General features: G+C 40.7%; 1 protein-coding gene across 5 annotated transcripts in view; it reads left to right on the top strand.

Moving 5' to 3' along the window:
- Positions 1 to 17,819, top strand: part of NALCN (sodium leak channel, non-selective) — a 265,363-nt gene that overhangs the window by 92,387 nt on the left and 155,157 nt on the right. For all 5 annotated transcript variants that reach the window (XR_012511758.1, XM_074378486.1, XM_074378485.1 and 2 more), the window contains one exon: positions 4,688 to 4,774. Coding sequence is in view for 4 of the 5 variants with exons in the window: in XM_074378486.1 (XP_074234587.1) it covers positions 4,688 to 4,774 (87 nt within the window). In the remaining variant the exon portion in view is untranslated. The remainder of the gene's footprint in view (positions 1 to 4,687; positions 4,775 to 17,819) is intronic.

Genomic DNA, 17,819 nt, shown 5'->3' with positions numbered 1-17,819 from the left:
CTTTGAAAATCTCCAAATTGAACTTTTAATAACTATATTTATATAATTATTACTTTTAAAATAATATATTATTTAAAAATAATTACATTTAATGACTAATAGCTAAAATGCTATTAAACTTGCTAATATTTGGAAAAGCTTTCTGCAGCATCTTTATGATGCTGTGAAAGTTTGAATGGTCTAACCAATTCTTTATAGATGAAATAGTATTAATATTGTTCAGTTTTGTCAAACAGCTATTCAAACTTTCATGAAAGTTTTTTTTTTAAGGATCATCTTGGTTATGTCACAGGTGGCATGTAGGAAAACCTTCAAAGAATCCCCCACATCTAGTTTTCATTTCTTCCCTCATCTCTCCTAATAAACTATGAGAAATAATGAAGTTCCAAGTTTATGCTGACATGTCTTTTAAGTAGGGTGACAACCTTATGAAGGTGTGTTTTCCCGTATAGACCTTGATAACTAAATGGAACGTAGAACTATGAACTCTGCACAAAACTCACATTCAGTATTCCCAAGAGACACCTAAAATATCTTTAAAACCATATAGTGCTTATTAAGTAACTCTTATTTACAAAACCACAGCTGGAAAAGCGGTGTTTCGAAGCACCACCAAATCAGCCAGCAGTTCTAATAGAAAGTGAAATGTGAAGAGATTGTGAACACAGTTGTACAAAATTGCTTTGATGCAAAATTGTACTTAATCAGGAGGAATAAGTTGGTAATTCAGCGGTAATGCGTCTAGGTATTCAGCAGAGGTAATCACACAGAGAATTGTGAAAAACCTTCATTAAGAAAAATGCTGTGGCTGAGGACCCGGTTGCTAGGCAACTGAAGCTCCTGCAGCAGCCTCTCGGGCTGCCTGGCAACAAGCCGCAAGCCCCGCCCAGCCCCTCGCCAGCCATTCAGCAAGTGGCCCAGATGCTTTTGTGTGTGTAGAAGAGAGAGACGTGGTTTACTGTGATTCTGTTATGTTTATAAAACCTGACACAACTCCATGCGCAAGGACCTCTCGTTAAATGGTTTAAAACATTAAATCACAAGTTTCTAATTACAATAAAACAGGCTTTCAGGGAATAAAAAAATTATTGTATTGTGAAGCACGTAGCTTTTCAGAAATGAAGTCAGTTCTTGCTTTCCTCTAGTATGTGGGACATCTGCAGTTGTTCTCTGTAAGTTATCCTCCTAGGAGGGCGAAGAGGGCCCCAGGCACGGTGGCCGTGTTGACGCTTCAAAGTCCCTGGACTTCCCAGGAGGGCTGTGTGTGTAGAGAGAAAAATTGTACACATTAAAGGGACAAAGTAGGGGCTTTCCAACACCTTAGGCGGTTCCATGGGAATTGGCTTTGATGTGGACTGCTCAGAGGGAAAGCGGAATCAGTGAAGAGAATTCTTTTTTAAAAATAACAAAGCAACATGCCTCCGAGTCACAGCATAGAAACAAATTACAGAAAAAGGAATGCCAAAGGTCTTGTATAAGGAGACCCTAGTAGAGCATGTAGCAGGGAAACAAAAGGAAGAAGGTGTGGGAAATTTCAGATTAGTAATCATTAGTTTGCCCAGACCCTGAAGGAGATGGGGACATTTGTGCCTGCTTACTTATTAGACATAGGTCACTGTTGCCACACGCTCAGTTCTCTGCTGGGTTAAAGCTCAAGAGATTCCTACACCCGGGATATAATAGCCCCTGTGTCAGCCCACAATGAGACCTCCCACACTACCAGTTTTTAGGGGTGTTGCCCCAAAACCTGATGCTGAGATGTGCCAGTGGGCTGGTAGAAATGTCCTGGGCATAGTGTATCTCTGGGTCAGACGTAACACTCTCATTTCTTAGACACCTCACCTCAGATACCTGTTGCCAGTCGTGCGGTCTTCTGATCGAGGCTGATTCACCATAGGGATGAGCTTATCTCACTTGCCTGGAATAGAACTGACAGAACTAAACTTTAGGGCCCCGCAAGGCTCCGTTTTTGTCACGTACAGTGATACACACAAGGCAGGCTCCGGTGATCAATATACACCTCAATTATATAGACAAATCATGGCCCAATAGGGTCATATTGAGGGTCCGGTAAATAAATATTCTGATTGTCTAAAGAGAGAAATCATTTCTGGATCTGTCATTCTCTCTGATTGAACAAACTTGCTGGCCCATGTTTTCTGATACTTACCAGGGTGAAGTTGATAAAAGAACACTTAGGAGTTCTTCTTCCTTTGTAGTTTCGATGAACATTCTCTGAATATGGGTTCATATAATACCTAAACAAGCTCTGTGTACAAGTGCAGTGCTGGGTTAGAGGGCAAAAAGGCATAGATGAAAAAGCACATGATCGAAAAGAGAAAGCATTTCTCCTCCATGAAAAGACTATGTCCAACGAAATGATACAAGACAATACTTTAGTAAAAATCTGCTAACTGCATTCCAACACCATTGGTTTTCACATGAACATACATCATTAAAATATGTGAGAAAGCAATTCAGTAAAGTCAGTCATCTTAAAAAAAAAACAGATAATAGTCATTATTACACAAAATAATGAGCAAGGGTACTTGACTTGATTTCATCCCTAAATGATATATTCAATGACAGACTCACAAAATGTAATTCTCATTTATGGTTTCCTAAGATAAATATATTAGTCCATGTCTGTACTTTCTTATTGGAAGGATTTCACTATTGTACCATTCTACAATAGCCCTTGACATAGTCAAGATAAGCTTCAAAAAAGGAAAAGAATTAGTCCTTTTTTTTGGTGGCCTACTGGTCCCTTAAAATTTTTCTCACTTTAGAAAGCAGAGAGAACAGATATGGAGGAACAGCTAGCAGCCCCTGACACACTCCCCTAAGGACTTCAGTCCCCAGGGATTCGTGGCTTTACCTGTCTCACCAACTACCTCCTGTAGCTACAGTTACATTATCCAACCCGAATGTTGTTTTGTAATTCAAGGAACTAAAGAGAAATGCATCCTGTTTGCATTTCCTTCACTTCATTCCATACAAAGAAGTGACCTTGAGAGAACACTTCTACTAACAATTAAATTGATTCATTTGACTTCGGTCTACTGGAAAAAAAAAATAATTTAACAGAGAAAATGAGTCTGCTCCTGATGGAAGCCAATATGTGCCCCAGGGATCCTCTCTTTGCACCGTGATAAGACAGAAGAGATGCTTGTACAGAGAGTCTTTAGCTCGTGACTGACGTGATTGCCTTTGTTTTTTCTCCTTAAAAGGAGACTCCTAGACATTGACAGCTACTTTAAAAGGCTCTTAAACAGGTTTGCATCTCCACAAATGTATGTATTCTCAGAATGAACCTATTAGTGATGGACGGGCTTGATTCTCCCACTAAACATACCTTTTAAAAATTTATTCTAAAGGGAACTTGAATCCTGTAAATGGACAGCTGAGAAAATCTATTTGTAATTGGCATCTTTGATCTGAGAATCTTTGTGTAAATGTGCCCCTCCGTTTTGTCATCTTAAAAATGCATTTATGCCCTGTGAATTTTGCACTTGTCTGTCACCACCTCCCTTATTTTACAGAGGTCAAGTTTTCTTTCTGCAAATGATCCACTGCCTCTGTTACCAGCAGTTTGAAATGATGATTATAAATCCTAGGTAACAGGATCTTTGCATCGTCTCACATTTTCATCAACAATTACCCTTTTAAACACAGGGTCAAACTAACAGGAAGACATAAATATGGCAAAGAAAATCTTTATGTGTATGAAATTGTGACCTCAGGCAGGAAGAAAGCAGGGAGTGCCTGTAGTTGGTGTCTTTTCTTAGAAAAATAGCAATCTTTAATTCCACCCTATTCCATCCCACTGCCACACACTCCTAAGGAATTGAAAGAAAATATATATTAATGGGAAGATATTTGTAAGTGATAAATGCCTTTCAGCCTGGTATAATATTGATGGATAACTAATTTTTAAGGTAGTAGAATATGAGAAAGACGACCTACACATCCAAGAACCTGGGTGTCTAATTCAATGAATGTCAGATTTTAGCATCCTATACCATCCTGAATTTCATCACCTATGTCTTTTAAGCCAAAAGAAACTACTTTTTCCCCTTCATAAATACGTACCCCAAATTTCCCCTGAGCAGATTAATTGTGGCCTCCATAAACTAATTCCACGGTCTCTTAAGTGATTTGTCATTCTCCTCTCATTAAAACAGCATCCTCTCTCCCTCTGCTATCTGTGCATTTCTTACATTATTTATCCTGAGAATATTTTTCTGTGAGTTCAGGGAGAAATGTCCACGGAATAAAGATAAAAAATTATCACTCTGTGTAAAAGCTTTGGAATTCTAATTTTCCTTTTCTACTGAGATCTAATATATAGTAATCAGCATAATGGAGAGGAAATACTTACTTTAAAGTCTTGTAGGGAGAATGTTTGGGTAGTTATATGCAGAACATCTGTAGGGGAGAAAGGGCCTGATACCTAGCAAGTGCTCAATTAATGCAAGCGATTACCCGTGTTCTTTTATTATTATTATTCGATTAAGTTTGCAGCAGTAAAATGAACAAAATTGGAATGACTCATGTTCTAAATATAAACCCAAAAGGAGACAAATCTTTGATAACGTTAAAAAAATGTAAAAAGCTGCAGACATCGTTAGAGTTCTCAGTGTTCCATAGTAAGTGTCTCTGACTCACCTCCCTCTTTGTCTTGAAGATGTTTCACGAAGATGCTGCTGGTGGATGGCAGCTGGTAGCCGTGGATGTCAACAAGCCCCAGGGACGCGCCCCAGCCTGCCTCCAGGTACTGCACCTGCCGTTCCTAAAACCCGTGCCACCAAGGTCTTTGACTTTTACTTTGTACAAGGAAATCCACAGCTCTCCGAGCTCTAGATCCGCCCCAGTTTGTGGGCAGTATTGGAGTCCATCCTGTATTCCCACGACCTGGCATCACTGTAGATACGCACTAGGGACTTGGTGAATTTCTGGTGAATGAATGCACACAGGTAATAGCAGGTCAGCGGCAGTGAGTCAACGACGAGTTTTGTTGTCACCTTAAGGCTTACGACACTGTTCTACAAAGGCCTGAACTGTTTGGGGCAGACAGCTAAGATCACGGTTCACTGTCTTGAGTCCCTCACCGAGTTCCTAGGAAGGAAATACCTTTAATACGTGGGCTTTTGTTCTGCGTCTGCAAGCATTTCAAGCAATGAGAGAGAATAAAGATGCTTCCTTGACAAAATGCAGCTGCGGCAAACAGGAGGCGATGGGCTTGCAGGGGTCCCGGGTCCTGGCAGGTGACCAGAGGATGAGCCTGTGAACCTTCTGGACTTGTCTGCTCTGAGCTCCCTACAAAAGCCTAATCAACTCCTTTTCTTTGGTGGCCAAAACCGGCCTCTTCTCCTGCTTTGTCCTCCCTCTCTGCCCCTCCAAATAGCAGTAACTCATTCAAAACAATGTCACATTAACAAAACAGTGTCACATTAACAATGGCAAGAACTCCCATGTTGGGAGCAGAGGACTGATTCTTCCTCCTGGAGAATTTTACTTTCTTCACCCCCTTTATTTATTTTTTTCAATGAAGATACTGGGGATTGAACCCAGGACCTCCTGCATGCTAAGCATGAGCTCTACCACTGAGCTATACCCTCCTCTCCCCCAGTCTTCACCCTCTTTTTGTTTTCAGTTGCAAATGCTCTTCCCACAAAAAGGCTGCTATTTATAGTTTTTCATATGCCCTCCTCCTATAATTTGGGGAAGGGCTGTTCATCTGCTTTGGGATGAGAACACCCCTTCTGTCTTTCTTTTGGATCTTTCTCCAGGTGAGAACTCGTGCATTTTGAGGACTGGTGCCCAAGAAGCAAAATATTGTCCCTGAACCATTACTGTGGCCATTAATCATATAGCTGTTTGTTTCTATTTGTTAAAGAGACGGAGCAGAAAAAGAGGAAGAGCTTACAGTGAATAATGATAATATTATCTTGTGCTTCTCTTTCTGTCATGGATTTGACGCTGACAACGCCGCCCATAATTCAGCTACTACAACAACCTCTGCTGCTCCTCCTGCTGTAAAAGCAGTAAGAGTAACAATGCTTGCAGTAGCAGCTTCTTGCCTAAAAAGTGCTTTGACTTACATTATTAATTAATCCAGCAACTGATACTTACTGATGCAAAGATAGTCCCGAATAAGACAAGCAGGACCTCCCTCCTGGAGCTTACAGGGTCCTTCAGGGTGTGGGAAGAAAAACCAACATCCAGCTAGCAGTTACAGGTGTGATGGGCGTTTTGAAGAATTAACACAGGATGCTATGGGAGAGTGTAACTTGTGAGTCCTCTCTCCTCATCTGAGAGATCAGGGGAAGTCCTCCTGAGGTGGTGGTATTTAAACCGTGACCATGAGAATGAGGCAGGGAGCGAGTAAGGATGAGGCTCAGTACAGCCCTGCAGTGTAGACAGACTGGCATGCTCTGTTGGCCTTTTGTAGAAGAGAAAGTGGAGATGCAGAGGGCCATGTGAGCCTCCTGAAGGTGCACCTCAACCAAAAGGAGGAGCCAGGACTTGTATCTGGATCTTCTGTTTCCTAGTCCTGTGCTCCATCCAGCTGAAAAAAATATGCCAAGGAAACATCAGTTTGTAACAGAAATAAAGTATCAGGCCTGCGAGGAGTACCAAATCAGAGTCTTGCTGGGCCCCAAATGCATTGCTTAAAAATCTAGTAAATGCTGGTTAATAGGTGCCTCAAGGTGAAGTCTGGAATTAGGAAGCAAGCCTCTGTATCACAAAGATTTGAGATGGCAAGAGATGGATGGCAAGGACAGTGTGATGGAGGGGACAGCACGGAGCAGAGGGAAATAAAGGTCGGCAGAGGGGTAGATGCGGCATCCGGGAGACGAGTGTTAGATGCGTGTCGTGGGTGTGGCCGCTGCCCGATACATTGTGTGAATGATGATACGTGTGGTTTGAAATAATGAAAGGACAGATAGCTCACTGTGTGGTCCCATTCAGCTCAGCACCCCATGTTTGGTCCTAACTCAAGCTTTCTGGAAGGAGCCGTTTGAAAGATCAGGGATGAAAAATGGAATGGCCAAGAGATCAACTGTTTTTGGTGGGCAGGACATGACCTGAGACTAAAGAGAGACAGTACATTTCCGTGTCTGAGTGAAAGATGAATTAATTGTTGATTAACTTATTGAAAGAGAAACAAAATAATTGAAGAAAAAGTATTGAAAATAAAATGGTCATGAAATACACAACTGGGCTTCTGCTAATGATTAATGCCGTTTAAAGCCTTGGTAACAGGCAAATTTTCATCTGAACCATCCACTCACTCACTGCCTTGGATATAATGATACCTCACTCAAAGACAAACAGTAGCATATATCACTTCTTTTTGTTTTTATTCTTTTGTTTGTTCTTTTTTTAAATTGAAGTATGGTCAGTTTACAATGTTGTGCTAGTTTCTAGCATACAGCAAGGTGATTCAGTTAAATTCTTTTTCAGATTCTTTTCCAATATACGTTATTACAAGATATTGAATAGTTCCCCATTCTCTATAGTAGGACCTTGTTGTTAATCTATTTTACATGTAGTAGTGTGTATTAGTTATTCACAAGCTCCTAATTTAACCCTTCCCCCACCCCTGCTTTCCCCTTTGGTAACCATCAGTTTGTTTTCTATGTCTGTGAATCTGTTTCCATTTTGTAAGTAAGTTCATTTGTGTCATCTTTTTAGATTCATCATATAAGTGATATCATATTACATTTGTCTTTCTGTGTCTGACTTGCTTCACTTAGTATGATAATCTCTAGGTCCATTCATGTTGCTGCAAATGGCATTATTTTACATTATTTTATTCTTTTTATGGCTGAGTAATATTCCATTGTGTGTGTGTGTGTGTGTGTGTGTGTACACACCATATCTTCTCTATTGATCAGTATCTGTCGATGGACATTTTGGTTGCTTCCATGTCTTGGCTATTGTCAGTAGTGCTGCTATGAACATTGGGTTGCATGTATATTTTCAGATTAGAGTTTTCTCTGGGTATATGCCCAGGAGTGGGATTGCTGGATTGTATAGTAACTCTATTTTTAGTTTTTTAAGGAACCACCATACCATTCCACATAGTGGCAATTTACATTCCAACCAACAGTGTAGGAGAGTTCCCTTTTCTCCACACCCTCCCCAGCATTTATTTGTAGACTTTATGATGATTGCCATTCTGACAGGTATGAGCTGATACCTCATTATGGTTTTAATTTGCATTTCCCTGATAATTAACAGTGTTGAGCATCTTTTCATGTGCCTATTGGCCATCTGGATGTCTTCTTTGGAGAAATGTCTATTTAGGTCTTCTGCCCATTTTTTGATTGTGTTGCTTTGTTGATGTTGTTATTGATCTGTATGAGCTGTCTGTATATTTTGGAAATTAACACTTGTCAGTTTCTCTTTTTATTTTTAAAATGAGCAAAATTTACATTCTTCTAAAATGAATTTTAAACTGTAGAAATAAAATTAAAAGAGAGTTTGCTTTAAGTCCTTCCCATTTATCCTTCCGTATTCCTCTTCTCAGAGGTAACCTAGAGGCCTGTGTTAGGAGCCCAGAATTCTAAGACCCTTTACTCCTGAATTCATGCATTATATCTCTTCTATAAAATAACATTTCTGCCTCCAGGAGGCACTGTCATTTTCACAGAGCGTCTCCTCTTTCTGGAACACCCTTCTCTCCCACTCGGAATTCAGAATTTAGCTCAAATGTCACTTTCTTAAGGAAGTCTTCCTGGTCCTCAAAGAACAGATCAGGTACTGCAGTTACATGTTCCTGTATCATCCTATACTTTTCTTTTGTATTTATCATAATTTTAATAAAATTAATTAAAATGGTATAATTTGTTATTTAATGTCTATTTTTCCAACCAGAGAAAACTCCATGACAGTAAGGACCATAATGGTCATGGTCAGCGTGAGAAATACATAAATGTGTGTTTAGGAATGTAGTTTCAGGAATAACATTGTTGAAAAAAACCAAACCCCATTCCTGCCTAACAAAAAAAGTGGGGTTTATTGAATGAAGCATTTGAACAGCTGTAAGTAAATTGAGTTGGTAAGTTTGCCATGATTGAAATAAATTAGAAAAATGAGTTCTTGACAATATCTGAGAGATGGCCGGAGGCCGGCATCCCCGTTTGGGTATTAGGAATTACTGATTTTTGTCTTGAGAGAGGAACTTGGTTTTAAATTTTGACCCCAAGTTTAAAAAACAGAAATTTTATGCAAAAACCTATATACCCCACTGCCTTTGTAAACTAGAAAGATCTGGCAACAAGGGCTCCCACTGCCACGTGGTCTAATTGGCCAGAACTGCCCCGCTGGGCGCAGTCTCTCCGTTTTCCCTGAGTCTCCCAGTGCTCCATTTGTTCTCCCCACAGCATGGGAAACGTGTGCTTTACTTACCCACGGATTCATTCAGTTACTCTTCTCAGGTTGGCAGAATATTTCTCCTTGCCCATGACTCTATAGAGGGAAAAGAAATAATAAACTCCTAAATGCATAAATACATAAATACATATACATGAATGCATGCACAAATGAATATATTGTTTGCAGACAGAAAGGAGACATGAATGTGTTTCTTTGTAGAAGTGAAGGAGGTTCCTGTGTGTTTGAAACATGACTCTGGACCCGCTTTTTTGATTTATTTCACCTGCTGGGTCTCAGGGGGCCTTTGTTTGGGTGGCCCTCAAAGTAAGTCAGAGTAGTGTGACTTTTTAGTTCACAAAGATGGTATAATAGTAAGAAGTGTGTGATTTTCCATTATTCCCAAAAAGTCTCCCCATAAATGTTATATTTTCATAATTTCAAAATGTTAAAATCCTAACAGCATAAATGGAGACTGGCTCAAATTCCCTTATAAATGAAGGATATTTAAAAATCATCTCTGTTTCAGGTGGAATTGCTTTGCATTTGCTAACTTTCTTCATGGTACTTTGTCTTGTATTTTTGCTTTCTTTTCTGCTTTCTGTATCTTTCTCTAGTTTATTGATATGAGCATCTATCTGTCCTCTTCACTAACTGCAATTAAGCAATTTAATAAAATCAGATTGATTGATGTGGCTTACCTTCCCCTACTAGTGTTAAACTAAACACACAATGTGACTGTGATTCTGGGTGTTTGTTGTGTAAAAGTTTATTGTTTTTCTCTTTCTCTCTTTGATGTATGTATGTATCCATCTGTCTGAAAGACATATATGTATCTGAACGTATGTATGTATGTATATTCACATTTTTACATTGCGTGAATAAATCTATTAGGATTTTATATATTCCAATGAGCAGAGGTTAGGATCTGGGCAGTAGGACCAATTTTTTTTATTGTTTCCCCACATTCCTATGCACACACATGTTTTGCCTTATTTCAAAGATGGCAATATTTGTGCTGTTTCTTCTCCCCCTTTATCTATGTTGATTATGGACATAGCAAGTGAATGAGCACCCTTGGAGATCTTCTTTTTTACAGAGTAGTAGGCTTTCTAGAGCCATTTCATCGAGGAAAAATGGGCACCTTTGGCCTGCAATTTGAAATTCTACAAATTCCATTCTGTGTTCTGAGATGCAAATTATACATATAATTCTAGCTATAATTGTAATCATAATGGAAGTCACATGCAGGCACGCAGGGAAAGGATTTACTTTGGTACCCTTAGGGTGGTCCTCTCTGTTTTCGTAATGGATGAGAAGACACGTGCTCTTACATGGAATTGCACAACCACAAGTTCAGAGCAGGAGGTCAAGCAGGACCGTCTTGTTGACATGGTGGGTTCTGTGTGGTGAACTCTGATGCCACTTGCTGAAATTTTTAGTGAATTAACTTAATGTTAGTGAAGTTAATTTTGCTAGGACATTTTTCATGCTTATTAGTGAAAGTCATACCATATTTAGTAAAGAAATCAGCCATGATCTAAATCTATGCAGTTGCCAATAAACTCATTCCTAAGTTAAGGACAAAGAGATGAATGTCCTGTTGCCCTTGAAACACGCCCCCACCCCCTGTCCTGCCTGGGCTGTGTCTCCCCACTTCCCTGTGCACTGCTGAGACGCTCATTGTCTGGGGTCTCACCCCTTCCCGCCTTCAGTCCTGGCTACGGGAACAAGACGGCTGCAAGTGATGGGGAAACCTGAATAAGCCAAACGCCACACCTGGTTTCCTTTCCCTTTTGTGCTATGACTGACCCAGCACACAATGGCTGACATGACCCCCCACCTCTCACGCCTGCCTCCCCGGCTGCAGGTGTCTCTACTTTGTTCTATGAAGTAATACCCAGTACAGCATCTCTCGAGGGACAGTAAGTCACCCTATGGTAGCCTCTTAGAGAACTGGCTCTGGAGACGGACATAGTTCAGCTCTGCTACTTGTTAGTTTGACCTTGGGCATGTTTCTGTAAGTTGGGAATAACAGATCTTTGCTTGGCTTGTGAGAATTGTTCATGTCCTTGTCCAGAATTACTTGGTTCAGACCATGTGCTCACAGGGAGCACTTACTGCGAGTGTCGTCGGGCCTCCAGGGCGCCCACACTTCCCTTGCCCTTCTCTCTTGACTGCTCATCTTTGCTTCTGTCTGTGCACTTGCCTCTGTTTCCTCCCCGAGAAGACTAACTTCATTCTTTGTCTTGCATATCGCCCACATGTGGCGGATTGCGACTGAGTTTGGTGACCTCCCATTTAAGGGTTCTAAAAAGACTCACCAGGAAGCATCCCAAGGTGAGTGTGGAGCTGGGAGAGGTTTCGTAGTAGGCCACCCAAAACGGGAGACTGGCCAGAGGCAGGAGGTCAAGGTCATGGGAGTTGAATGCAGGCAGCAGGGTTTTCCTACAGCACAAACTCAAAGTCAGTTTACATCTTAATTCCTCTGAAAACAGTGCCCCCATCTCTGTCTCCAGGAGCCACCCACTCCCTGGACCTAGTGGACAGGGGACCTAACTCTGACCGTAGGGAGCCGTGGGACTTGACCTCAGGAGTTACAACTCAGGGGTAACTCTCCCTACTAAACCGTCCAGTCTTACAGGACTAGGGAAGTCTATTAAGGGCTAAATAAGCTATTATGGTCTGACCTGAAGTTCAGATCACCTGTAAAATACTTTCTTTGGAGAAACATCATGAGCTACTTGTAAGTGGTTTGTAAATTGGAGCCATTAGACAATATAATGTTCAGTCATTTCCTTGCTTTAAAAATAGATTATAAGCTAATAGAGAAATGCAGGAAGAGTACCTGTGTCTCCTCTCTTGGAAATAATAATAGCTACATTTCATGACCACTCACCCTGTGTCAGGCACAGTCTTAGAAGTTAGGGGTTCTGATCACCAGTTCCGGTGGAGTGGGGGAGGGGAGCGCTCTCCCACACCACCCCACAAGTCTCTGACACCATTGGGTATCCTACAGTTCAACCCACAGGTTAAGGGCTCAGTCCTTCAAGACTGCTCCCCCACCTCCCATTTCAGATGTCACCTGGGCTTCTGACCAACCAGCTCTAGTTGGAGGTTCCAATGACCTCTGCTCGGAGTTGAATGATTTGCTAGAACAGCTCACAGAACTCAGAGGAACATTGTACCTACTAGAGTACCAGTTTATTATAGAACGCTGTCATCAGAGACAGCCAGATAGAACAGCCTGCACAGGACAAGATACGGGGAAAGGGCACAGAGCTTCCATGCTCTCTGATCTCCATTCTGCCAACACCTCCATGGGTTCACCAACCCGGAAACTCTCTGAACCTCAGCCTTTTGGGGTTTTAATGGAGGCTTCATTGCATGGGCATAGTTGATTAAATCATTCACCAGCAGGAATTGATTCAGTCTCCAGTTCCTCTCCTCTCCCTGGACTTCCAGTCCCAACCTTCTAATCCTTTGTTGGTTCTTTGGTGACCAGATCCTATCTTTAGGGGCTTTCCAAAATGCCCCACCTCATTAACTTAGGAAAAGACCCCTTTATCCCTCTCATCATGGGAAATATCAAGGGTTTCAGAGCCCGGTGCCAGGGACCAGATCAATGACCAAATATGTATTTCTCATTATAAGTCAGAATATCCCAGAAGTATTAAACTACTTAATGCTTATCACCCCATGAAGGCAGGTGCTATTATGATCTCTGCTTAACAAATGAGAAGCTTGAGGCACAGAGAGCCTAAAGAACTTGAAGATGGTCACACAGCTAGTGGCCACGTGGGAGTTTCATCACACGCAGCCTACCGTGTATTTTCACCCTTTTCATTTTCATCAGTGTGTATTATGCTACTACAAAACTATGCCACAGTCTGTCCATTTATTCCCTCATTCTTTCCCCTGTTGATGGCCACTGACCTTGTTTCTTTACTGTTTTGCTATTGCAGACATTCTAAGATTTTCTTGCCCATGACTTAAAAATTATCTGAGCATAAATAGTTAGGAGAGCAATTTCTGAGTGAAAGGATATGAAAAACCATAGGCTTTTTGAGATATTGCCTTATGACTCTCCAGATGGGAGTGTCACGTCTTACTCCTACCAGCAACTTGTATGAGTTCTCATTGGTTCACATCCTTGTCCACGCTTGATGTCATCAGCCTTTTACACCCGATGGTGTGAAATGATATGTCGTAATGTTACATCCGAACCTCCCTGATTCCAGCCTATGAACTTTGAGCATTTTTTCATACATGCATAGACCACTTACATTTTCCATAGATTGCTTATTCATGTCTGTTGTCCATTTACCTGTTGATTTTTCCGAATGATTTTCAGAAATTCTGTGAGATTCTAAAGAGCACATCACTTCTACCTAAGAAGGCATTAAAATATTAGAAAGATATATCCAAAATATTAATGTTTAACTTATATGCACATTTTACACCCCTACCTTCTTCAGGCAATAGTGTAATTCTTTTATGTGGAAGTACCAAAACCATTTAGAAATTTTCTTTAAGGGCGGGTCTCAGAAAAGTGAAAAGTTGTAATTGACTCTTTTAGCATCAACCTGTTACTTAGCTGTTTAAACTCAATTTTAGCATAGGCTCCAGCTGCATGAAGAGGTCACCCGAATGCATGATAAATAGGACTCTGTTAAATTGGAACCTCGTTCCTGGGCTGCTGCTGCGACAAGCCGTGTTTCTCCTGCCTCTAGGGTAGGAGTTTGCATCCCTTGACAGTTTGACAGATGTGGCTACAGTTTTGAGCCATCTTCCAACACACACCCTGTGATGCATTATCTTGAAGAAAGTCACTGACCAGAAAATGAAAGTATGCAAGAGGCCGGGCATGCTCGGGCTCAATTCCTTTCTGGTAACATCCCACCAGGTGCCTCCTTCTGCAAAGGACAGAGATAATGTAATAAGGTCCACAAGTAGGTCCAATTGTGGCAAAATGAGTACTATAGTGTTTTAATATTTTTTGAGAAAATTGCCATTGAAAGTGAAGATCGAAGGGATGGACTCTGATATGTGAATCTCGAGTGATGAAGTGACATCGTAGGCACTTCTTAAATGCCTGTCTTCTTAATGAACCTTCCCACAAACTGGCAGATAAGTTCAAGAATTGACTGAGCCTGTGAGAATTTAGGTTCCATCTACAAGCAGACCTCTTCTGCACTTACAGACCCCAGTGAGAAGGCGGTGTGGTCCAGCTAAGACACTATGGTCCGGGAGAACCTCGGACAATTTGCTGAGTCTCCCAGAGACTCAGTTTCCTGATCTGATAAGTGGGGATAATAACATGGCTTAGCGGTTGGTAAGACTTAGAAATGAGGCACATAAAATACCTGGTGCAGCGTGTGGGAGGCGGCGGGTCACTCAGTCCGTACAGACAACTGTCGTTACTGTTAGCATGCGGTTCTCGCCTAACACCGTTTGCTCTGAGTATTCTATTCAGTTCCAGAAAGTCAGCTCTCATGCACACCCATGGTCCAGTGACCTCACAGCCTTTCCTTCTCGTCCTGCTTTCTGAATCTTAGAAGTGTATTGCTGAATGTCCAGTGGACACGTTCCCAGATATTCTCATGCACACAACACCCTTGTCGTGTTAAAAACCAAACACACCCCTCCCCCACCTATTCCCACATAGAAACCAGGCTTTCTCTGCATCTCCAGAAACCTGTACACCGACGTATAATGCAGCCCCCCTTGGTCCTTCCCAAATCTGATCTGTCTTCAATTCTGTCATTAATTCAGTCTCTTGAATTTCTTTGAATCATCCTCTGCACCCCATCCTCATGTCCCTACCCTCAGCACCAGGTCAGTGCTTCCTCAAGCAGAGATCTCTGACTCCTTGATCATATTTGATCACTTTCTCTCTTCTTCCAAGTGCTTCCACCATAGCTTTCATGTGATCAATGCTTAGCAAATATTTGGGGTGTTATATGTGAAGGTGCATATGTGTGTATGCTCTCATGTACAGAACTGCACAACCTCACCCCCAGCAGACACAAATTCATGCTCTCCCCTTCTGCAGATGCCAGTGATCCCTCCCCAGGATACGTGCATGCATATGCACGCTCCTCTTCATTTTCCAATAGCAGCACATAAAACAACTGGTTTGGAGAAAAAGTTTAGGGAACAAAGGAAGAAAAATAGTATTTTATAATAATCTAGAATGAGAATTAAGACCAGGGGGAATAAAACAGCTAAAGGCAAAGCAGGACAAGATATAAAAAAAGTAGCTAAAAAATTAATTGAAAAATATGTATTGTGGTCTTGAAACCAGTTATGGCCAAATCAACTAAACAGAGGAGTCTATTGTGTACAACTTCAGGTCTAAATATTCCATATACATCTAAATATATATTATATCCCATATATATTCAATAATTCTATATGTGTTTCAAACAATAATTATATTTGGAATAGATACCTGCAGACTAGATACACTATAACAAAAATTAAGATAAAATTATTAATGCTGTTTTAATTTATTTATTAACTTACCTTGCTATTGATCAAATGGTTTTTCGTCTTTGATTTTTGAGCTTCATTGGAAGAAAGAAGTATTCAGATCATCTGAAAATTATTTGTATTTCAGATTATCTCATTCCTATATCATTGTATATTTTCATCTTCCAGTTCAAAAAGTCATATATGAATGTTGGGCATATAGTCTTTGGAGACACATTCCCATCAAATATTTGTTGCCTTGTCACCTTTGGAGAAAATGAAGGAGACATTGTTCTTCTTGCAAGTCTTGATTTCTGGGGTTAAACGTGCAACCCTCTTGAAAGCTTTCAGCCAGGGTTTGAAATCGCTGTGTATTTTCTCAGTGTCCAACACAATGACTGCAGTCAGAGAGTCTGGAGGAGCAGCCTGACTCCTTCCATGCCCTAACTCTGATGACAGGTTTGGACATTGTGAAAAAAACTTTAGTCATTTTGTATTTGACATATTTCTGGTATATTTTTTCAATCCTTTAAATTTCCTAAATACTTTTAAGTTTCTCAGGATGAGTCTCCCACTTCAAATACTCTCTAGCTTAAAAAAATATTATTTTTTATTATATTTTATTTCATCACATGTAACGTCCTAAGCCCTCATTACATTAGCTAGGCAGTTTATTTGAAAAGGACAGCTAATTAATTTCAGTTTGAATTTATAATTTCCCTCTTGAATTTAAACAAAGGTTTTCTGTTCACCTGCCCACCATTTAATACGGAAAATAAAAAGAAACATATAAAAGTAAATTTCAGGTGATTCTATACGTAGACATGTTACCTATGGGAATGTCAGTTAAAGTGTCTTCAAAGGTCTTAAAACCATCGTGGTTCAGGTATCCACTGTCCAGCAGCCCTGTTGTAGATCCCCTCAACTTCTCACTGGTCTATGAACACAAAGAAAGAAGAAAAACTCCCAGTAATTCTGAACTAAGGAAGCACCTTGTGTCAAAATCTGTTCAGTTACTTTACGGCCGGTGGGAATCTAGTGAGACAAACAGAAAATGTTAGTGCCTGCATTTCACTTGTACTTGACTGTAAGTCAGAACAGAAGCTCCTGAAGAAGGGAGAGCCCAGGTGACCATCAATGACAGAGGCTAAATTCCATGGTGTTAGTGCTCCCATGTGACCCATTTCGAGTTAGCAATGTGACATTACTGAACATGAAACTGGGGAGAGATGCACACAGTTATGGCTCCAGCACATCACCAGTGGGGCCAGCTGTTTTCCACCTCCTTCAATCAAAGATGGCATATACATATATACAGATACGTACACGCACAAGATCAAGGTAGTAGCAAGACTATATTACTTCTGAAAATTTTAGGGAAGAAGCTGTTTCTTTGCCTTTTCCACATTCTAGAGGCTTCCTGCATTCTTAGACTTCATGAAAGCTTCTGTGATGATGTCTTCACAATATCCTGTGATGATATCTTCATAATATTCTCCAAATGGATGAAAAACCAATGCATACATTTTGTCTTCATGAAGCCAAACTGGTTTAGTTGATTTTTGATCTTGAAGTCGAAGGGTGTGACAGGGGGAGGTAGGCATCCATTTTTGTGATGATGTATCTTAATACATTGCCATACTTTTCCAGTGATCACGGACTTCTAGAATCATGAAATTGTGAATTAAAAAAAAAAAGTATTTTAACCTGCTACTGAAGGAGTATCCTCTATAATAGAGCGTCTTGAACTTTAATATGGACATTAGTCCGTGTTAAAGACTCAGGTTCTGATTCAGTAGGTCTGGAATGGGGCCCAAGAGTGTGCATTTCTAAAACACTCCCAGGAAGCTGCGGGTCCAGGGGCCACACTTGGAGTTCCAAGGCTTCTGAGTGTTCTTGACATTGCTGCCTTGGGGATGGTTCTGTTATAGTCTCTTCTTTATATTTTGGGAATTCCAACT

Source organism: Camelus bactrianus, chromosome 14, assembly GCF_048773025.1.
Source record: "Camelus bactrianus isolate YW-2024 breed Bactrian camel chromosome 14, ASM4877302v1, whole genome shotgun sequence".
NCBI lineage: Eukaryota > Metazoa > Chordata > Mammalia > Artiodactyla > Camelidae > Camelus > Camelus bactrianus.
Note: the sequence above shows the minus strand (reverse complement) of the source record. Positions and strands in the feature narration are given on the sequence as shown.